We start from the raw sequence: 24,305 nt of genomic DNA on the forward strand, positions 1-24,305 counted from the left end.
TATTTTACCAAGCTTCCCTTATGCGTATTTCTTATGAAAATACCAACTAATTATGTTACACGTCAATCCATGTAAAAATGGTAACGGAAAAGGAAAAAAATAGCACTTGGTGTACTCGTACGTATAAGTACGTTTTTTTTCTGAGCGTTTTGACGTTGATTTTGAGTAGGTATAAAATAAAATATTCCAAATCTAAAAAATAAAGGTTTAAGTTTAAGATTTAAGATTTCTAGGGATGTGTAAAGTTAAAAGTTTTTTATTTGCTAGAATCATGGTCAGGTACAATGTGATGGACTTAAAATATTAACATGGCTCAACACAATTTAGTGGCATGACATCCTAATTAACATATCCTTGGAAACTATACTACTTCAACTAAATCTAGGTTGTACCGTGGGCCGTAGGTCTCGTCAAAATGAAATGTTAAATATTATGGGCAGCGCGCGGGTGGCGGAATGTCATTTGAAGTTGTCAACACTCAAGTACCTTCAACCAGCCCCGCAGAGCCCTGACTGCGCATTATTGGCGCAGTAGTAACACGAAATAAGCCGGACTCGAAGACCCACGCCGCTGGTGGACGTGTCTCATTCACTGTTATGATCAATCTATCGTGCTCCTTGAATGAACTCTTGAGGCTTTTTTGTTAACCTTGGAATGCGAGGTCCGAATCAAGCAATGAGTGCCACTTGTCGATGGCATCAACAATAGATTGTATGAAGAATCAAATTTTGATTTTCAGTGACATGCCACACGCGTTTAAAATATATTGTTGGAGGTGTAAATACATAATCTCATAAACACCCGTTTACCAACATACTGACTTTAGGTATTCTGGCGTAATTAGCAATACAAGTACGTTTGCAAAATGTTTGATCAGATACATTTTTGGCCTACGTAAATTTGACTACATCTCATCTTTCCGCTCCCAACTCAAATGGCTGCGCATTCGGCGTCGTAGAGACATACATGTACTTTCCCTTCTCTTTAACATCCTATTCTCTCCTTCTTCTCCCCATTATCTCTCGGAGAGATTTAAATTTTTGGCGAATGGCAGCGGGCACCGGCTCCGTTCCAGTGCAAATCTCTCCCTGGCTATCCCGCCTGACAAACACCGATCCTATGACAAGTCCTTTTACTCTGTTACTCTGAGTATGTACTCTGTTAAATTATGGAACTCCATACCGTCTTATCTTCGACAGTGTCAATCTCGCATCGCTAAAGGCGAATTTAAAATAGTTGTGGCTTTCGGGCGGAACTTAATCAAAAGATGTGTGCAGATAGGTAGTTTTGTATATGTTACTGTAAAAGCCCGAAGCACGGTAAAACCTAGGATATACCGGTAAGACCTAGGTTTTACCGATGCCGATCGGTAAAAGCCCGAAATGTGAAATAATTATTGTTCACTTCGGGCTTTTACCGACATGGATTTGGTAAATCCTAGGTCTTACCACGTCGACCGGTAAAGGTTGAACCATCCACTGGTTCTTGACATTATTAGATGAAAATCTTGTATCAGTGTAAGGGGCGTTACATGTAGCGCCATTTAGAGTGATGCTTCGTATTGTTTCGGCTATTTTACTAGTCATATACATAGATCTAGGTCTTTCGGTTTTGCTGAAGGTTAGAGTGAACTCTACTCATTGCAAATTCGAACGCCGTGAGTAGGGATGTAGAAGTCCTGAGAGCAGAGTAATGTACAGAGTGTCACATACACTTTGTAAGCAGTATGCCCAGTTGGTGGGAATTTTCGGGCTGTAGCTAGCCGCTGTAATGGGTAACAGAAACGCGTTCCGTATGTGCTTCGTTTTCCAGATGACTAGGGTGCACTGCATAATGCAGAGATTATCATATCGCGAACGATTGGCATCTTGACTAGGTACCAAGGTTTAAGTGTAGTTTACAGTAAAAACAAATTAGGTATCTATTAATAGTTCTCGCCTGTTGAAGCGACTATGGATGGGTGATCAAATGACACCCAGATGCTTTAAGATGCGTAAGGGAGAGAAATAAGCCTGTCTGTTTCCGTGGTATGTTGGTACTCCTCTGTCATGCTAGTTGGTCGTACCGAGGGCCGCTCCTGGTTGGCCAGGAACGTCTTTAAGCGCCGTGGACAGCTGATGTGGATGCGAAAGGAGGCCTCTGCGTCCCTAGGAACTATTAGTACGGCCGGTCGGAACAAAGGAACCGCACCGCTAAGGGGTTATTTAAACCGAAATCTTACAGCTCTATTCTGTAAGACTGCTGTCGACCGAAAATGCGATTTTGTGTCTTAAGCAAGCTGTCAGGTACTACAAGGACAGGAACACGCCGATCTATGCGTACTTTCTGGACTTGTCAAAGGCGTTTGACCTAGTTGTGTACGACAAGCTATAGTACAAGCTTACAAAAACGGGAGATTCCATTGAATATGTCGCGTTGCTTAAACATTGGTACAACAGCCAGGTCAACTGAGTGACATGGGCGGGAGAGGAGTCTGACGAGTACAAACTACAATGTGGAGCGAGACAGGGAGGGCTAACATCCCTTCTCCTTTTCAACGTCTACGTAAACGAGTTGATCGAGGCACTCAGCAGGGCACATGTCGGTTGCCATACAGGTGATGTGCGTTTTAACAATATAAGTTACGCTGACGACATGGCGTTGCTGAGGCCTTCGGCTGACGCGGTACGACAGCTCATCAATATTTTTGAGGAATACGCCGGGCAGCATGGTCTAAAATACAACACGGCCCAAAGTCAGCTTGTTATATTCAAAGCTCGTAAGTATAACCCGTCTACGGAGCCGAGGATCATGTTGTGTGGCGTACCCCTAAAAGTTGTAGATCGCTTTAAGTATCTGGGGCATAGCTTACAACTGAATTGAATGACGATTTTCTGTGCGTTTTTCCAGGAACTTTCTGCCTCGCACTGCTAAACTGTGGAATGAACTGTCGCCTGCGGTATTTCCGGACCGATACGACCTTCAAACCGTCAAGAAAAGAGCGTACTCCCATCTTAAAGGCCGGCAACGCACTTACAACCCCTCTGGTGTTGCAGGTGTCCATGGGCGGCGGTAATCGCTTACCATCAGGTGATCCGTCTGCTCGTTTGCCTCCTCTAACATTAAAAAAAAAAAAACGATCGAAAGGGAAAAAAGAGCGGCGGCAGTGAGTGGCAATACATCAGTTAAATTGACGCTCTTTAGAGCTTACTGTCAGACTTTCTACACGTGCAGCCTGTGGATGAAGTTTACACAACGAGCCTATAACGTATTGCGCGTTCAGTATAATAACATCTTGAGGATGCTGTTGCGGCTGTCGAAGCACTGCAGCGCGTCCGGTATGTTCGCTGAGGCGCGTAGATGACTTTTTTTGCCATTAGGCGGAAAAGAATCGCCTCCATGCTGAGACGGGTGCGCGGCAGCAGCAACAGTCTATTCAAGGTGTTGCGGGACAGGTCAAGTGTCTCCTTTTCTTACAGAATAAAATGTTAGGTATAAAAGTAAATAGTTTAGCACAACCTTTAATATGCAGAAAAGGACGTATTTAAGTTTCGTATCGTACCCTGGGTATTAAAAATAAAACAAAAGAAACCGTTTATTTCAGAAGACTGATCCATAACGACTATTAGTATAAACTTAAAACTATGCTAATTAGGTACTAAGAAAAAAATAAAAATAAGAACTTATATCTAAAAACTAAGATGTGTGGAGAGTAGGGGCGCAGGTTGCCATACTCTATTTCGCTGTCCCAATTGCCACCTCCACCCAAAACTTTATAACGGGGCAGTCGAGGCGCTCGGCCAACACCTTGAGTAGACTGTTGCTGCTGCCGCGCACCCGTCTCAGCATGGAGGCGATTCTTTTCCGCCTAATGGCAATAAAGTCATCTACTCGCGCCTCAGCGAACATGCCGGACGCGCTGCAGTGCTTCGGCAGCCGCAACAGCATCCTCAAGATTGATTGATTTAATTGAAAGCGTCTGGGTGTCATTTGATCGCTTCAACAAGCGAGAGCTATTAATAGATACCTAATTTGTTTTTACTGTAAACTATACCTAAACCTTGGTACCTAGTTAAGATGCCAATCGTTCGCGATACGATATGCAGTGCACCCTAGTCATCTGGAAAGCGAAGCACATACGGAACGCGTTTCTGTTACCCATTACAGCGGCTAGCTACAGCCCGAAAATTCCCACCAACTGGGCATATTGCTTACAGAGGGTATGTGACACTCTGTACATTACTCTGCTCTCAGGACTTCTACATCCCTACTCACGGCGTTCGAATTTGCAGTGGGTAGAGTTCACTCTCACCTTCAGCAAAACCGAAAGACCTAAGATCTATATGACTAGTAAAATAGCCGAAACAATACGAAGCAGCACTCTAAATGGCGCTACATGTAACGCCCCTTACACTGATACAAGATTTTCATTTAATAATGTCAAGAACCAGTGCATGATTTAACCTTTACCGGTCGCCGTGGTAAGACCTAGGATTTACCAAAGCCATGTCGGTAAAAGCCCGAAGTGAACAATAATTATTTCACATTTCGGGCTTTTACCAATCGGCATCGGTAAAACCTAGGTCTTACCGGTATATCCTAGGTTTTACCGTACTTCGGGCTTTTACAGTAACATATATATGTATTATATAGTATAGAATGTATTATATATTGTAACTATATATGACCATTTACACATTTGTTTTATTTCATATCCCACTTATATATTGTAGGTTATTGGACTTATAGGTTTACCTATCTTTTAGGAAATTAAATATTTTCTTTTTACATGCCGTTTAGTACAGTTTTGATGTCTACCGTTCTCCAATTCTTCCACAATTGCTCAAAGGTAGAAAAAAAAAAAAGAAAAAAAAAAAAGAAGAGGTCCCGGAAAGGGATAAGTTCGCCTTTGTACAAATGATGTATGTTCTGTCCTGTTTTATGTTTCTTTCTGTACAATAAAGTGTTTTCCTACTACTACTACTACTACAAGTCTACCAAAAAGGCGTGTGTTGTGTAGGTACCTACTAGATATAGTAGAGTAGGTACCAATAATGTAATTTGTGACGATCCACGGTAAAAGGTACCTTATGGCGGTTGGCGCTTACGCTGTTATTTACGACGCTCCAATACTAATGCCATGCTATGCAACGTAAGCGCCAACCGCCATAAGGTACCTTTTACCGTGGATCGTCACATTTAAGTTACTATGGGCGGTTTCACAATGTTCAAGTAAAGTCCTGAATAAGCTACTTTCCGCTTATCTGACGAATAAAGTCATCGTTGACGTTTCACAATCTTCAAATAAGCTCAACTGGTGGATAAAGTGCAAATATTTACAGATAGTTTTATCTGGCAGTTAATTTATTTTTTAACTAGCATTCCAATACTTTACTTGGAAATTGTGAATCAGGCCCTTAATCTGTTAAAACACTACGACACATTATATTTTTTGGATTTTGTGTCATTTGAAATGCATACCTAATTTAACATCCACAATTAAGTATTCAAAGTAGGTAAATAGTATTAATTAATAACAATACGAGTAAATGCCTTATATAATAAGTAACGAGTACTTAATACAAAATATATTTTTTATACTTACCTAATACACTTAACAACTACAAAAAAGATTTTATGACAAAACTTTGTTAGATCAAGAAAAACGATTTTTTTACTTTGCACGTTATCTAACTATGGCAAATCTATCTTAATCTTAATTTTTATACCCTAATACCATAGCATAAGAACGCCTATTACTATTGTGTTCAGAAAGCCGGGTCGCCCACTTTGGTATGTTTCTCGGGGCTGGGCGCAAGTCCGACTCGCACTTGGCCTGTTTTTATTTATTTCATTATTTGTCTACTTTTCCTGACTTCGGCGTATATCCAATATTTATTGTATGAATCCATTGTGATGCAGTACCTTGTATTTTGTTTCAGTAAACTAATTATCACACATTTGATGTTTGTAAGTTTAATAAATATATCTTCTAATCTAAAGATATAAAAAAACCGGACAACTTCTTTTTTAGGCAGTCGGTACTTAGTCTTAAAGTCGAAAAGGGTGGGGGTAGTAACAGTGACGTCATAAAGTCGGCGGTACAGAGACTTTTTTATATTCATTTAAATATACCATGTCTCATATCAGAGTAGGTTAGAAATATGAAACATACTATAATATTTTCACTACTTGGTTTAACAAATTATTAGTAACGTCAAAAAATTTCACATTGCAGAGTTGACTTTGAACTGCTCTAGATTGAAAACGACTGAATGGATTATTCCAAAAATTACATAACAAGTACTAGTGACTGTGAATGTCCTGTATATAATGTTCAAAAATAATTAACCACATACATATTTGGAAGAATAACAGAGGAACATCAAACTGTACGTCAAACTTTAAACCCCATTTTAAGCCTTAAGCTTTTTTAAAACCGCTGAAACTACCACTTTTTGTAAATTTGTGTCTTTCTACGACGTTCTAAGTCACAGACACAAAAGATATACCAAAACAAACTTTTAAACCTTGTTTAACTCCCCTATGGAATACATTTACAAAAATGACATCACTTTTCTTGTTTTCTATTATTGTTTTTACGACATTTTAAATTCACTACTTAATTAAAAAAATCGTTTCCGATGCAAGCATCCACCACCCGACTATTACCAATTTAGGGAATGATTTTTCAAAAACGGTGAAATCAGTGTTCGTCTATTTTAATATAGTATGTCGAAAAACTTTGACAGAAGAAAGAAACTTTGAAAAGGCGAAATTCAAATTTTCTATTAGACTACATTTCGTAATATGCCGCTTTTTTCTACTGACGGAAATAGCTAGACAGACTATACATATAATGCCCTTAATAGAAAACTTGTATCACATATAAAATTTTATTCCCGTTTTAACCCCCTTAGGGGTTGAATTTTCAAGAACGTTGAAATAACTTTTTTTATAATCTTATAATTGCCTTTCTAAGATTTTTCTAAGCATTTGTAATGGATACAAACTTTTAACCCCTTTTTAATCCTTTTAGACGATGTTTTTTTTTAAAAACGCCGGTTTTTTTTTCTTGTATTTTAATGATATGCCTTTTCACAAGAATTCAAGTACCAGTCAAAAAAATGTTTTATCTCCATACAAACTATCAACCACTTTTTCACCATCTTAGTGGATGAATCTTCAAAAACGCTGTAATTTATTTTCTTCTCCTTTATTAAATACCTTTTTATGAAGTTTCGAGTTCCTAGCTTAAAATAAAATTTAAGCCATTGCATAACTTCTTTTTTTTTTTAATAGCATAAACGTTTATTTGGTAAATATACTAAAAACTAAACTACAAAACTTAAAAACCTAGATCTAAAAATAAATAAAACTAGACTTAAAATAAAATAAAACTATCCCCCTGCGGCATGGTGCCGTAGATGCTAGCAGCATTTCCTCGCTGTATCGCAAGACTAATTCTTTGAGCGAGGAAGCTGCCAGCTCTGCGGTCACCAGTGACCTCTCTAATCCTTTTAGAAACTTCTTTAAAAAGGTTAAAGGCGCTCGGACCCCACGGACCAAGGGTCTCGACGCCAAATGGTACGAAATTATATTCGGTGCCGAGACCCCTATATTTAGTCTTTTTTAATTTTTCGGCCGCCTCTGCCGCCGCGCCAGCCTTAGCAGAAGTGCCGTGGAGATGAGACGGGGCTAGGGTGTCTACACAGGTGGCGTCCCACACCAGCACCCGTCCCAACTTCCACGGAATTAGTGTCATTCCATCCGGTCTCTTACCATCATCTCTTATAATGCCGGGGGGCTCGAGTAGAGCTGGCACATTGACGCTGGCAAGAGACCGGCGGAGAATGTCGTTGAGCGCGGCGTGTTTAGAGAAGCGGCCGGCGCTCCTTTGGCAGGAGAGTCCGTGGTGTCCGAGGACGTCGACGTCAGTGCCGCAGGGGCACCTATGTGGAGCGCAAACCCGGACGCCGAGACGCAGACAGGCAGCAACGCGCAGAGTGTGCGGTTCCAGGAAGGTTCCGGTAACTTTTATTGTAATCTTATTTTATGCCTTACTAAGACGTTTAAAAGTATTTATAATTGATTCAAACTTTTATCTCCTTTTTTACACTTTTAGGAGCTGATTTTAAAAAAATTACTCACTTAAACAAATTACTTTTTTGTATTTTAATAAAATGCCTTCATGCTACTTTTTAAGTTGCGCTAAAAGAATATTTGATCTCTATACAATTTTTTAACCCCTTTTTCACCATCTTAGGGTATGCATTTTTAAAAACGCTGAAATTAGTGTTCTTTTATTTTAAATGCCTTTTTACAAAGTTCCTAGCTCAAACTAAAACTTGGATCCCATATAAACTTTTATCCCCTTTTCAACCCCTTAGGCGTGGAATTCCGAAATCGCTTTTTATCTCTTATAAGTACACATTATAAATGTAACTAGGTATGCAAATTTCAACTTTCTAGCGTTTGTAGTTTCGGCTTTGCGTTGATGAATCAGTCAGTCCGTCAATTAGGACACGCGCATTTATATATAATATCTGGGGGACCGAGCTTTGCTCGGAAAACATAAAAAAAATTAAAAATGCGCGTTTCCTCAGAGATAAGACCTAGCAAGATTGATTTTTCGCCCCCGAAAACCCCCATATAGCAAAATTTCATCGAAATCGTTAGAGCCCTTTCCGAGATCCCCGAAATATACATATATATATATACAAGAATTGCTCGTTTAAAGGTGTAAGATTTTCAATTAGGTAAGTTTTCCTACTCCACAAACATTTAAAGAGTTATTTATAGGTGACACAGCTTAGGTAAGAAAGCACATCAAATATTTTATTTAGGTATTTTATAGCAATCAGACAGATTTATAATATAATAATAATAATAATGATTCGATGCATAGATTCGATGTACAATATATATTTTCAAAACAAATTTCTATACAGAAAACTAGCTACTGTGTGTACTACTGTACTACTAGTTATCTAAATTGTATTTTTCTTATCGAATGCATGTTAATTATAAGATGTAATGTTTTGAAAAGATGTGTCCCGTCGAGTTTCTTACCGGTCCATATTGGGATACCCTCCTCCAATTGAGGGGGGATTTAAATTTTCTCGGGTCAGAGGTGTAGGGTTAGAGTAGGTGTAGCTTTATTTGACGTTCATAAGCGCATTGTAATATGCCTAGAGTTGAATAATAAATTATCTTTATCTTTACAGAAATCAAGGACCAGCGCTGCTTGTTATAAGCTGGTGACATTATTTATACGTCTGACATTCGCGGTTGTCATTTTACTCTTCTAAATAAAAGTAACCGGTCATGTGCCGAGTTCATTTCACTCGCGCACCGAGGGTTCCGTACAAAGGATAATTCTTCATCATGTGAACCTTTTTCAACAATTTTTGATTTTTATTTTATTTGAAAGAAGGTGTTTTAAGTGTAATCTCATAGAAAATGTTAAACCATAATAAACGCTTACAAATGGGGATAAATAGCAAATTGAATTTCAAATACTTTTTCATAAAAAAAAATAACATGATAGAAATGAGTTCCGCCAAGACGAACCAAGCGAAGCGCAATACCTTACCTACCTTTTCTCGAAGCGCTTCGTCGTTTTTTTGAACCCTCTTAACTTGGGTTTAGATTATACCAGATAAACAAAATTCTCGGGTTGTATATTTATTATTAATTTATTCAACAAAAAAAATTTCAATTACATAGCTCTAATACTTTAGATTTATTAATATCTAAAAAACCGATTTCGTCACTGACTGATGATCATCAAAACTCTTAGGGTACTTCCTGAAGTCCTAGGAAGCTGAAATTTGGTATGTAAGCTAGTATTAGTACACAAAAAAAATCTAAGTTTGGAACTTTTACCCCCCAACCCCTTAAACTAGAGGATGAAAGTTTGTATGCGACTTACGCAAATTTTGATGCTATAGGTCTGAAAATGTGTATAGGACATACATAATAAAATAAGTATTTCAGGATTCTTAGTAAATCACCTCCCACTCTTTAAATTAGGGGATGGAAGATTGTCATTAGCAACTTACAAAAATGAAATCCCACCAAAAACATTTTCATATAATATGTTGCCAAGACGATACCATAAGGCTCGCGCTGTTAAAAAGGTATCAGATCTCATATAGATCCAAGCTTCTAACTCTACAAGCCCTAACTTCACAAACTCTACATGTTAGTCAAAATATGTTGCTTGGCCGTTTCGCTACCATCACATGGGCGTAAAGTGAAAAATGTATTCACCATGAATTACTTTTTTGTTATAAATAAAAAATATTTTTGGTGGGATTATATTTTTCCTGTAATATTTATGATAATATTCATTTTATGTAAATTTCAAATGATACCCCACTTGACCTAGTAAAGTAAGTTGACTTTAAAATTTTGCCTCCTCATCATATTAGGTATTTTCCATAGTCAATAAAATTTAATATAATAAGAACACCTTCAATGTGTCTGAGTTAGCGTTCTTCGTAACTATTCCAAATTTCAAATCGATAGCTCAAGTAGTACTCCAGATAGCAATGTGACAGACGGACGGACAGACGGATAGAGTCCTTGTGTACCTTTTTGGTACAGAACACTAAAAATTAACTTTACGACCACACTGGGGCGCATTTAGGCATAGGTGATATGATATAGATATGATGTTAATCTAATATTTGTCACCATTGTATTTTGCTCGCACAAATAAATATAATTATGTATGTTAAGCGAACGGGATGCACTTAGATTAACATAAAATCAAGAGCATACCTAATATTCTTGTTAATAGGAATAAGCCAGCCGCAGCCGGGAGAAAGACGCCCATGCATATGCCAACACAATTACCTTAGTGACGCGGGGAAAATGTTTAATAAAAATGGTCTATATCGTTTTAAATACAAATAAACATTTATTGTTTAAATACATTTATGTACACACATTTACGATAATTATCACAAATTCAAAAGCCAACTTAAGTAGGTAGTCCAATAAAATTTCTAGTGGATGATGAAATTGATGAATAATTTCTTATTAAATAGATACCTGTGAAAATTTCAGTGATTTAAGAAAACTAAATAGGTATGGACATAGCGTGTAAATAAATAACTCGGTAAAATAGTTGTCGAATCTTGTTGAAGAGCAGTGCTGTACTCATAGTTCTTAACGGGCCGGGTCCGGTCAAATCATTTTACAGATGGCGCCAGCATATGCTTTACCTGTCAATCCTACGAATAAGTACCTAGTGTCAAACTCTTATTTTTTTTAATTTCATTTCTTGGAAGTCTCTTTAAGCTAAATCCCATAGAACTAAACTAGAAACAGTCAAAACCTATGCTGGCGCCACCTATAAAAACCTTTGACATTTGCCTATCCCATTCTACTAGGTGACGAAAGATAATAAAAAAAATGACTGGCCAATTGCGTCCTATAAAAATGTGTTATTTTATGGAAAAGTACCTCAAGACTATTGTTATCTTATTGTGCTTTTTTTTTCATCAAATAACAATTTACAATGTTCTCTCTATTGAATCAATGGTTATTTATAGACCACTAACAGTAACTTTAACAACAAAATAAGTAATGCCTCAATTCATTTAAATTAAATATATATATATATGTATAAGAAAATAAACACTGCCAAAATTTACTAATTCAAGGTTTTTATAACATAATGATGTGTAAAACACTGAAACACTGAAATAAATTGAAGAATTTGTTATAGGTAGGTATTCTCTACCAAACACTATGAACTATTGCCATTTGTATACTTACCTACAATTATCAAATTATCTTTTAAATGTTTAGAAAAGTATTTTAAGTGTACCTATATGTAATACGTAATGGATTTTGAGTATTTAGATAATCATCGATGAAGAGAGGATCACTAACAATTTCTTGATTCAGGCTTTTATTGGTGACTTAGATCTAATCAACTACTTAAACTATGTCACTAAATTAAATATATTTATATTTAAATTCGTAACTATACGGTATCCCTTAAAGTTATCTATTCCATGGGAACTGCCTACTTAGTTATGCCACTTTCCACTAAATAAAGTGTTGTACTACACAGTTGGATTTAATGTACAATCTATAGCAATCATAATAATTTCCTACTAGTAGTATATTACATACAATTAATTCTACCCACTTGATTTTTTTTATAGTACATTATGGTTATGGCACACCTACTCTCGCGGTTAATTTTTACTACAAACGGGAAACGGGAAGTTAAATTGAAAACATTACTCAAAGTAGAGTCAGTTGTCAGTGAGAGTAGCCTAAAGTTTCCTTAGGCAGCGTCACTGTGTTTTCCCACTAGCCAGAAAAGAGAAAAGATGAGACGTAAAAAAGAACCAGTGGAAATTGTCACTTGGTTTCCGTCCTAATCCATCACCATTTATTTCCCTTTTCGGGGATAGAAAATTTACCCGTTAATAAATGTCTCGCTACAAAAAGTACACTAAGGCTGGTTTTGGTTGTCATTCATGACATGTAGGTACAATTACGTAGGTACGAATTTAAGTATTTTCATACTCCAAAATATAAATAAAATAATATTTCAAATATTAAAGCCAAAAAATGTTATACCTAACCTATAGGCTAATGAGTGTGCATGTCAAAGATGTTTCAATAGTTATGTCTAAAAGTGAATAGTACATACATATTATAATCAATGATTCAAATAACACACAGAAAAGACGAGTCAAAAGACTAGAACAAGTACTAGAAGCTTGCTAAGAGAGGTGTCGAATACATGTGGATTGTGTACCTATGTACGTATTTACACTGATACGCAAATCAAACTACCACTCAAGAAAACTGATTGTCACAATACAATTAAATTCATTTGTCGCCTTTTCTACCTTACATAAGTCACTGGTGAACGAATATACATATCTACGTACTAACTCCTTGCATTATGAACGCTCTCTTGAGAACTAGAGATTTCACAATAATGCTAATTTTATATATTATGTAGTTCGCTCAAACGGAACTATGTGTCTCACTGGTCATTTTACGAGGTCCACTGAAAGATAGCACATTTCAGTTCATCACACTAAATCTTTCACTATTGTATCGTTTCTCCCTGCTGCTTGCCTCCCGTCTTCTTAATCCGTCAAACCTGCGACAAAAAAAAACATATTTTGACTAGTGTCCTCATACGGCTCACTCACGGTCCTACCTATAGTACTTATTATGATATTTTTTAGTATTAAATATTTTAATTACAATAACGGTATACATAATAGATATACAGTGGTGTGAGGCATTGTACCAATTATGCTGGCGGCATTTCTTCGTTGTATCGCATTGCGGATACGTTGTGCGAGGAACCAGCCAGCTCAATTAAATTTATATCATTTAAAATCGGAATAGAATTGCATTTTTAGGTATCGCTCAATTTTGATCCAAACTAAAATAATCTCTATTTTCTTTTTTGTTACAATTTTTTTTAACATTATAGTAGGTATACTTTAATTTCAATGATTAGTTTATTTAATTTGTCTCTTATTTAAGTTGTATGTTGTTATCGTTAATAAATTGATATTCTTTTCTACACTACAAAAAGGGTAGAAAGAAAATCCAGGTAGATTTTAAAATTTAAAAGTGTGCCCAAAATACTTTAGACACTGGTACTACCAAACATTTTTTTTAAAGCTATTATCGCAGACTACTATTAATTAATAAGGATTACCTTTATCCATGGCTAGTTCTTATAGTTTGGTACATTTCATTATTCATCATTAATTATTAAATTTGTCAATGGCTTAAAGATGTAGCCACCTAATAATGTCCGGCGTGACATAAATTATCATAGCAAAGCCGTTAAAGAAAACTTAATGCCAAAAATCCCATCCTGATCCTCAAGCGGGTCAAACAAGAGACAAAGTGGATTATAGGATAATAGACTATTTGTAGTCTTTGGACAGATTTCTGTTTTTATTTTTTTGTTGTTTCGATTGCTATAAATACTCAAGATGTAGGACGTTTAATTTGATATTAAATTAATAATGTAGGTAATATTATTTAAATTTTTCATTTCATCTTTGCGTTTCTTGGTATATTAATTAATATTATCGCACAAAAGACGAATAAAGTTTAATAGATTTAGATAGGTAGGTACTAGGTAGGTTATGTAGGATGTACATCCTACATTAATTTAAAGCCCTTCGTCTAAACTCTTAATTTAGATACCTAGATAGGTACTACTTGCTGTACTTAAATCTCCGTATTTAGATATCTAGGTAGGTACAGTCAGCATCAAAAGTAGCGGATCAAATAACGTTTCATAAGTATCTACCATTCTGTAACAGCTTACCAAAAAGTGATGTCTTTACTATAGAATAACTAAGACTGTAAAAGATATACTTTTGAGCGCGAATTTTAACAATTTATCTATATTTGGAAAAGTTGTCCGGAATATCAGATACTTTTGGCGCGTTGTTTCATCAGCTACTTTTGATGCTGACTGTACCTACTTACAATATTTAAATCTTCGTATTTGTTTCGATGGTAGTACGATGATTTTAAGCTGCTTTTTTGTTAAGTATACTTATAATGCGAAAACCATTCCATGTTTACGATAATTTTCCTTGCAATATTTTTCAAAACCTATTCCTTATTTTCCGGCTCTTAAAATAAATCTAAGTAGATAAGTTAGTTTTTATCTGTGAGCAGACAAAAAACGTATTGCTAGGGCCGTTTTCGTCACTTGGTCACCATATGGTCAGTTCCGCTCCGTTGTTTAAATAAGCTGACGCGAGCAACTAACAACGGGTTCTACCTACTGTCTACACAAAGTTTTTATCACTTCCAAGATTTTACATTTGTAAACAATAAATTCTACCCCGACAATGTATCTGTTGTGTGTTGGGTATCTAATTAGTGGGACAGATCGTGGAAGACGTTGCTTGTTCAGGATTAATCGTATAACATACCGACATGGAGCGATTCCGTTTTATTTTAATTTATTTTTAAGTTACCTATTTCTACCTACCTATATAGGTAAATAAGCAACTGTCAGTGACGAATGAAAATATTGAATACTTAATCATTTTTCACCACACCAGCTCGTAAAGTCTCATCAAAAACTGATGAGAAATTTGCATTTTATCCACTAGAGTAGCAAATAAATTTCATGCATATTTTGAGACTACCTTGGGCGGGCTGGATCAATTTACTTTCAAATAATGATTTTGAATGATAAATGTTTAACAGCGTTCATTTGGATATGATTTGTAAAGTTTTACAGTATTTTCCTCGCTTTGGTATGCAGTTTTTTTTGTGTTTTACTCGTAGTTGGCAAAGTTTGTTTAACAATCTTGCCTTGAAAACCTTGTAATGCTCAATTGCACAAAGTGAGTGCGCGAAGCCACATCACACGCATGATGACATTCTAAAACGTGAGGTGATACATCATGAGACATTAATTCTGTAAAAATTGTTAGGAACTATTAACTATTCTAGATCAGTTCCGCTCCGTTGTTTAACTAAGCTGACTCGAGCAACTAACAACGAGTTCTACCTACTGTCTACACAAAGTTTAGATTCATTAAGCTGTTTTCGTCTTTTAATTATAAAAACAAGTAATTGATTGACTAAATTAGCTAGACTACCACTTAAAACTTAATATACTGATTGCTTGTAAATTCTAGAAAGTTGATGCGTTAAATTACGTTAAATTTCTCGATAAAGATGACCCTGCCGTGTTCCGGCTGGCATATAACTCCTACAAAGCTATATACTGTCAAAACCAACTCTTAACATAACGCATCCAGTACCCCTAGTGTAACTAAATTCGATTTTGAAACGTGACGTACGCGTTTGCGTTTAGTCTCATTTTGTATTGGATTTAGAATGAGCGCGCCAAGCGGGACGTTTTGGAAACTCAAAATCCTATACAAAATGAGACTTAACGCAAACGCGTTCGTCACGTTATGATGTCGATAACATTTACACTAGGGGTACAGATATGTCCTAAACATAGGTAAAAACGTCTAAATTTACAAATCTTATATCCATCAGAGGTATTACCTATGAATACTATGCTCCTTTGCATTACTAGTACATAATAATAGGAATATAGTTCTCGGAAGTAAAAGTTGGAAATGTTCACTAGAAATAATGAAACGTTTTAATTAAGACCTATATTAAAATATTTCATATTTCGTTTCCTAGGCAGAAATATTAAAAAATCCGAATTATTGTCTTGTGTTTTTTTTAATTACTTTCCGACGGCGTATCTGTAAGTTGGCCCTTGCACATGACTCAATATGAATAATATATTAGGTAGAATAAGTATTAGGTTTTTAAAGGAAACGTGCATGAGACACCACTGAAACCACAAGTGTCTTGAAGATTGACTTTAGTGACCGCTCGCCATCAGGTGAGTTATTCCTATGCTTATTTACCATCGTAAAGAAGCATAGGACAGGATGAAAAATAATAAATAATAATAACCCATGGATATAAGTATGTATGTAAACTATGTCTAGAGCCGATCAAAACACCCGTCTTGAACTTCCGTGATACCTACATCAGACTAGCTTCTCTTGTACGCACTCAATTATGGGGTTATTGTTACAGCTAACAGTTCCTACACAGATGAGATCCTCGGCTACGTACCTATAGGTGTGGACGGAGCGGGAGGCGGCAGGGCCGGCCGCCGACGTGTAAACAGTGGTTATCGACGCGCCGCCACTTGCCTCCGCGGCATCTCCGGCTACTGCGCTATATTTATCCGTTCTGGAACTGACGCGCAGCTAAATTCGTTCGGCGCCGTGTGATGCCGGCCTCCTGCAACCACAACCACGTCACGGTCTTGCTCCGGCGTGCTGCGCCGATCCCGGCCACTGGCCACCAGGAGTGATACCATATAACTCGCACAGCCAATTCGCGATCGCCAAAACTCTCTATCGCAAGGAAAAATCGCAGGGCGGTTAATAAATGTTAAAACAAAGGATATCCCACCTGGTTGCGATGTCTCAGTAAGACTTGTGAGCGGGTGCGGGTGCGGCTGCCACGCACGCTTGGTGATGGTAATAGGAGGGCGCCGGCGGGCGGTAGTGGTGATGAGGCGGTGGCGATGTGCGGTAAGCGTCGGGAGGAGGCGACCCCCGGAAGCCAGCCAGCTGGCAACTCGGAGGCTCGAAGAGGTCGCGGAACGCCGGAGGCAACTGCTCAGCAGGCGGTTCGGGCGCCGCGTACCAGCCCGTCGCGGCCGCTCGGAACTCCTCTGCCGCCAGCGCGTACGGCTGCGGCGAGCAGTACACGGCGGAGGGCGGTAACCGGGGCTCGCTGTAGTCATCCAGGGAGTCCGACGGCTTATCGTAACGCGCACAATCCGCGCCAGGTTCGCGCTTGGGCCGGCATTCGAATAGGCGCGGTTTGACATCGGGCTTAACGTCACGCGCCTGCCCCGTCACATCGGAGACGCTTAGTGCCTCCTGCGCGGCCAGCGCCTCTTGCGCCTGCTGCAGCTGTTGCTGCCGCTTCAGGGCTTCCTCTTTCTCTTTTAAGGCATCTTTCTTTTTAAAACGACGCCGTCTTCTCAAATATGATCCGTTGTCGAACATGTTGTAGGAGTCTGGATCTAACGTCCAGTAACTACCTTTACCAGGCTTCTTGTCATCTCGAGCCACTTTCACGAAGCACTCGTTTAAACTTAAATTATGTCTTATAGAATTCTGCCATCCTTGTTTGTTTTCACGGTAATATGGAAAGCGCTCCATTATAAACTGATAAATACCATTGAGAGTAATACGACGATCCGGCGCGTTTTGTATTGCCATCGCAATAAGTGCTATGTAGGAATAAGGCGGTTTGACCATGTCCTTAGGTGCACCGACATGCTGCTGGTGCGGATGGAGGTAAGGAGCACCGTATCCGTATCGGTATTGTTCGTAGGCATAGGGGGTGACACTAGCCGAGTAGCCTCCGGCGGCACCTCCGCGGTACGCGTACGGACTCTGTTCGCCGAACAACGCGTGCATCGTGTCGAACCACGATCACTGGCACAGCATGTTAAACCCGCGGACGCGGAACCCTCGACACACTACTCTCTCGACAACAAAACGACGACTGACTGATTTTGTTTAGATTCACAACAAGGCACGTTTACATAGCAGACGCTAAACGAGAGACGAATGAGCGGGATCATGGGCGACGCTGGCAGATGCGATGATGGCTCGCTCCGCCCTCGTGGGCGCCCTCTCAGTCTAATACGACCACAGAGTTGCGGCCATCTCGCTCGCGCGACATAGTCGCCGCGAGGCGGGGTGCTGCACGCCCAGCCCGCCGAGGGCGGCGCCCACATTCTTATGACAATGCTTCCCCCGAACCACTTCACCATATAATACGCATTGTCCCCGCACAACCGGCAATTATTCCAAACGGACTGTGTATTAAGCTGCTCCGATGCACTCAGACTCGGAGACCCCATTATTGAAACGTACTGTTTTCCTTATACCTATGTATTACGTAAGTTAAATTGGGGTCCCTAGATTTCGTAGTAGGTAAAGACGGATTTAAGGCCTAATTTAGTTTTTGCTCACTGTGCCGAAAAGCATCATTTAAAAAATATACTTACACTAGACGTTTTTAATGAATTCCAATGTAAGTGCCCCATTTAATATTAATTTCTTTATTTGGATTCACAGAGAAATATTTAAAAAGTAGCTTAGTATATTTTATTCGATTTTTTAAATGATCACTGACAATTTTGTCCATACCAAATGAGATTAAAGCAACGAGTGATGGCACATGATTAATGCTTTTATTTTTGGTCTCTAAGCACATTCAAGATGTACCTGATGCTTCGTATGCAACAGCGATATTAAATGTTATTATTAGGATATTTTATCAACAAACTTCTGGTGCCGAACTTTGTTACATAAATTCTTTTATATCTATCAATTTTTAAGCTATTGCATAGCTTCTATCGCGGGCCTTGAGCGCGGGGACCGAATCCAGAAATTCCGTAACGAAAAAACCTCACGCTCCCCACTTCGTCTAACGTCGTTTCAGTTCGGCAGTCTTCGACACGGCGTTGTGTGCGTGCGATTAGACGTATTGTACTACTCAGAGACTTGTCATACGCTTCGCTTGACAGACAGATGAAGTGTGCGAAAGGGAAGCCATCACGTATATGAACAAGCCACGAGTGTGAAAGAGGCAGACTACATATGAGAAAACGTAACCATTTTTTGAATTCGAAGGCGGCCGAGGCGGCCAAAATCATATTGCCGTATTTTTTTTAACGTTAAAAATATACGAGAATCAAAATCAAAAATAAATATTAAGTAATTTAGTGAAGATGGTGTCATGTTGTGTGCCGGATTGTTGTGTTCAGGGCCAAAAAACCCAGGGAAATACTCATTTCACAGGTAATTACGTATACGGTATCGTAGCGAAATTTTCGTAACGATATTATATCAAATTAACAGCATAAAAAGTGTAAAAAGCCAATTTATACAGTTCATTATAAGTTTTTCTTCAATTGTGTGTTAATATTTCATGATATTAGTCAATAATTTAGAATATTTTGTGTAAAAACCTAAACTGTTACTTTACGCTAGGGCTTGACAAAATGTTCATATGACTGTATCGATAACTTGTCGGTATATTAGTATGTATGGAATTAGTTGTTCACAAGACATCATTAAGATATTAACCTTTATAACCGACGTAAAATAATAACGATTGTTATAATACCTTTTTTGAAGATGCACATGTTCAGCGATAAATTTAAACTTCACTTTCCAACACATTACTTACATTTTAACCACTTTTCCACGGCTTTGCCGCTAACACAAGGAAACACAAGACAGCGTATACACACCCAACCCAACTTGTCAGGCGGAAAAGGCGCGAATTTCAAATTTTCTTTGGTAAGTCAACTATTTGCGCCTACTGTTAACACTTAGCATGTGTTTGTGTTAACGACATTGCACATGTTACACCACTCACACCCGCATACGACAGAAACCTGCTTTATCAACGCGAGTCACCTGCTTTACCGACTGCGCCGGGTTCCATAATGCTTGATCGGACTACGTTAGTAATTTAGTCAAGTAAAAACGAAAAAACGTAAAAAGAGCGTACCTGGGTCGCCTAGCAGGACGTCCTATCGGACGCCCTAGGTATCGCTGGAGCGACATGGTGGAGGCGGATCTGCGCGAGCTTCGAGTCGACAATTGGCGAGAGGTCGCACAGGACCGAGAAAAGTGGCGCTGTCTTGTGTCGGAGGCCAAGTCTCATTTTGGGTCGCTGGGCCAACGGAGTAAGTAGTAAGTAAGTAAACGTCCCAGAACACCAAACCAGGTGAGAAAAATAAAAAATCGCAATGAGTGGCGATACGATTTTAAGTCGACACGAGTTTCGAATTAACTATTCGCAAATGTATTACAATACATATGGCCCTTAAAATGTTCGATATAGTTACGTAATGTGCTAATTATCGCACTAGTGCGGTAAAGTAGCTCCATATGTACTGTAAAATAGGTAACAATATATATTTGACCATTGTGACACATGTGTACCTATATATTTGACCATTTTGATGCTGACGGAAACGACTGTAACTGTAGCCTCGGTTATCACTATCAGTATTGTTATTTACTATGCGTCCGCTGTAAAAGAAAATTAAAGGTACTAAAGGCGCTAATAAGGTCTAATAGTAGTAATAATACTCATACCTATTACATTTTTTATAAAAACAAACACATTTGAAAAAGTAGTCGATAAAGCAGTTAAACATCGATAGATTATTAATATGTTGTAACATGACATCACTATTTTTGTTCGCACATAGACAATTTACGCACACACTTGCATTTCATTTTTGGTCACACTTTTGAAGTTTGACAGTCGTTCTATACTATCCTATTTCTATGGTACTACTCTACGAAACTCGCACGAATCGAGACGAGCTGCTCCGAAATCGGACAAATACATAAGCAGCTGTTTATAGTAATCTGTATGTATCATTGATGTACGTAATAGGGGTAGATGAGGTACCAGGCGGTCGATCGTGAGCCACAAAATATAGGTTCCGGGACCTATATTGAATTAGTCGTATGGGTGACGCTGAAGTGTCAACATTGTCATCAAATTCGATAAAATATTGCCAAAGAATGCCGTGTTGCGCCTTTTTCCAGTGCTTCAATAGCTCCAAGCACAAAAACAAAGCTCACGGTATCACTTTTCATTCGTAAGTACTATTATAACATTTGAAAACATATTTTTTCTAAATAAAATTAAAAATTTCCTTGTTATTGAGTGAGCGCGACAGCTAAATAATGCATTACCCATGTGAGAAACACGTTTATCCGAGTGTCAAGTAGGCATGCCCGCTTCATGCAGTGCATGCATGCCCGAGTCAGCAATTTTTTTTATAAATAATGCAACTTTTTAAATCATGTGCTCCTATTCCTTGAAACTATAGAATGTAACCGGTTTTTATTTTAATATACTTACGAATAACCGGTTGTTAACCAAAAATCCAGTTTTTCTGATAGTATTGTTAAAACAATATCTTGCATTAACTTGAAACCCAAATATCGGGAATAGTCCATCAAAAATTACTAAATAGTACTTGTACAACAATAGGAAAACTATGGACAACATTTTTAACGAGAGCTCGGATTTACAATTTTAATATGCGAGTTATAGTGTAGTTTTAAGATGTATTTATGTATGTTGAAAACTGTGTAAAAAATATTTAGAACAGATATTAGATCAATCAAATTTAACCTTTTATCATAAACAAAAGAAATAAATAATAATCATCTCTATTTGTCAAGTAAAATGTATGATGACTGGTCTGGCCTAGTGGGCAGTGACCCTGCCTATAAAGCCGATGGTCCCGTCCCGGGTTCAAAGTTCTAATGATGGAATCCATGAAGAATTGAGGGAACACTTAAAATCTTATAGGTACACATATAGTGATTTTTGTATTGTTTGTCTACAAATTAAGCATTTTCATCCAAAAACTGGCAATTAGTGTAGTGGAACTGCTGATGATAAACAGAACGAAACTCCCTAACTACGTATTTACCGTTTGAGTATTTGTATTAATTTGTCCTCTTTGTAGAGCAACTAAGGTGATGAAAATGAAAACGATGAAAATCAGAACGAATACTTTAAATTGAACATTCTAATGTAAGGGCACGCTGCCGTCTCAAATCGAGAAAAGTGGGACATTGCTAATTTCGCCTTCGATAGGGAATGATTTAAAAAAATATAACTTCAAAATCAGTATTAACGTTAAAAAAATGAAAACTATAATGTTTAGAGAAAAAACTTTCACTTATTTCTATTTTAAAACGAGCTGCAGCTGTGGAAATGCCTAGCGATTGAATTGTGAAAATTAAAAATGATGCTCGGTTTCGTTTTTGATGAAAAATTTTTTTCTCCATACATTATAATTTTCCTTTTTATACCGCCCTCTCCGCATATTTTTTTTAATTGTATAGATAAACTATCGGTTTTACATATAAAATACATACAGTTTTACATATTTTATTTAATGTGTTAGCGAAAAAAAATTGTTTTCCATAAAATAAATAAAGTGCCTATTTATTTTAATTTCGTATATTTTTTATAAATATTTGTTTCCTGACGCTACCTAATAAAGACCGCCGCGCCGTTGAAGGCGCTTATTCCCATGACTTACAACTTGTCCAATATAAGTGAATCCGTATACGTATCGTAACTATGAATAAACAAGGTTCACACTTTTATATTGGTTATCTTGAGTCGTGCGCTCGGTGAACGATTGGAATATATAAATACCAGTACCCCTAGTGTAAATATTTTCGACAGCGAAACGTTACGTACGCGTTTGCGTTAAGTGTCATTTTGTATGAGATTTTTGACTTTCCAAAACGTCCCGCTTGGCGCGCTGTTCAAAAACCCATACAAAATGAGACTTAACGCAAACGCGTATGTCACGTTTCGCTATCGACAAAATTTACACTAGAGGCACAGGAGTAACTACGAATTACCAGTGTTTACATTATCTCTTGTCAAGCGTACTTGTCTTTTCCGAAAAACCATCAGAAGTGAAACCTCGAGATCCCTATCAACTGAGATCATATCGTTATACTGGTTTACTGGTGGTTGGTTATGGTGGTATTAATATCAAAGAAAAAGAAATACTGCATAAATAAAATAAATAAATAATTATAATTGCATAAGTTGATACAAAATGCTATGCAATAGCTTTACCGCGGCAGTCCCCGAGTGCCACACGTCTTTTTTATTTCAATATCAGTTTTAGGGTTCGATACCTGAAAAAAAAACAGAACCCTTATAGGATCACTTTGTTGTTGATCAATGTACTTCCGTCCGTCTGCCGTCTGTCAAAAGTTCAAGACACGTTATCTCGGGAACGCGTGTAGGTATCAAGTTGAAATTTGAAATCAAAACCAGGCCGCGTAGTGCAAATCGCTTACGCTCCGTAGCGATCGAAACGCAACTGTCACAATCGCACTAATATGGAAGAGTGATAGAGACACAAAAAGCGTTTTGTTGTCGAAGCGATAGCGATTGTCACCTTGGCTAGGCCGGCAGATCTACAGTCCTTTGAAAGTATGAAAAAAAAATCTTCTGAGTTGACGTAAAAAAAAGATATGGCGGTTTATGCCGCAAAAAAAGTATAATTGAACACTCTCAACAAGGGAATCTATCGACATTTATCTTCCATTGACCTAGACCTATGAGATTTGGCAAGTAATACCTTCTTACTTCGAGTATAGGGATATCTCTGAAAACTATACATTTGTAATTAAATCATGAAAAATATAGTCTTTTATCTTTATGTATTTAAAGTACCCAATCACTCACCGAGGTTAAGAAACTATATTCGTGTGCATAATTGTATGGGAGAACAAATCCTTTTTTCACGTCAGCAGCTGGAACAAGGGTTATTTGCTGGTTAAAAACAGTGAGCAAAATGAGTGAGACAAAATAACATTCAAGTGACCTCTATATTCGAATGTCATTTTAACGTGCCTGATACAAGCTCGAAATATTTTTTTTTTATATTAAAACACAGTATGAGTCCTCAATCGTAATAATTAATTAATGAAATAAAAGTTTGAAATGTAATAAAAACACCATATTTTACGTATTTTTATACAATCGAAACAATGAACTTAAAAAAATACGCAATTGTTACGCAAAGTAAATAATTCTACTTTTGATGATCTCTACTATAGTTGACAAATAGTTGTATCTGCAATTCGAACCGTGTCTTACAAAGTTTTTTTTTACAAAAAAAAGTTGTTGATGAACTGTCAATT

At 37.7% G+C, this 24,305-nt stretch overlaps 1 protein-coding gene across 2 annotated transcripts; it reads right to left on the reverse strand.

The window, feature by feature from the left end:
• Window positions 1-10,883: 10,883 nt before the first annotated feature.
• Window positions 10,884-18,012, reverse strand: LOC133517069 (fork head domain-containing protein crocodile-like). 2 transcript variants are annotated; one of them, XR_009799320.1, is made up of 3 exons: window positions 16,972-18,012; window positions 16,627-16,797; window positions 10,884-13,123 (listed from the first exon to the last, which is right to left on the reverse strand). XR_009799320.1 is itself a non-coding variant. In XM_061850220.1 (2 exons), exon 1 carries the CDS (start codon window positions 17,991-17,993, stop codon window positions 16,986-16,988), a length of 1,008 nt encoding a protein of 335 aa, XP_061706204.1. In that variant the 5' UTR covers window positions 17,994-18,012; the 3' UTR covers window positions 10,884-13,123; window positions 16,972-16,985. The 2 variants fall into 2 exon arrangements, 1 of the variants encoding a protein (XP_061706204.1); XM_061850220.1 differs by lacking the exon at window positions 16,627-16,797.
• Window positions 18,013-24,305: the final 6,293 nt, after the last annotated feature.

Source organism: Cydia pomonella, chromosome 1, assembly GCF_033807575.1.
Source record: "Cydia pomonella isolate Wapato2018A chromosome 1, ilCydPomo1, whole genome shotgun sequence".
NCBI lineage: Eukaryota > Metazoa > Arthropoda > Insecta > Lepidoptera > Tortricidae > Cydia > Cydia pomonella.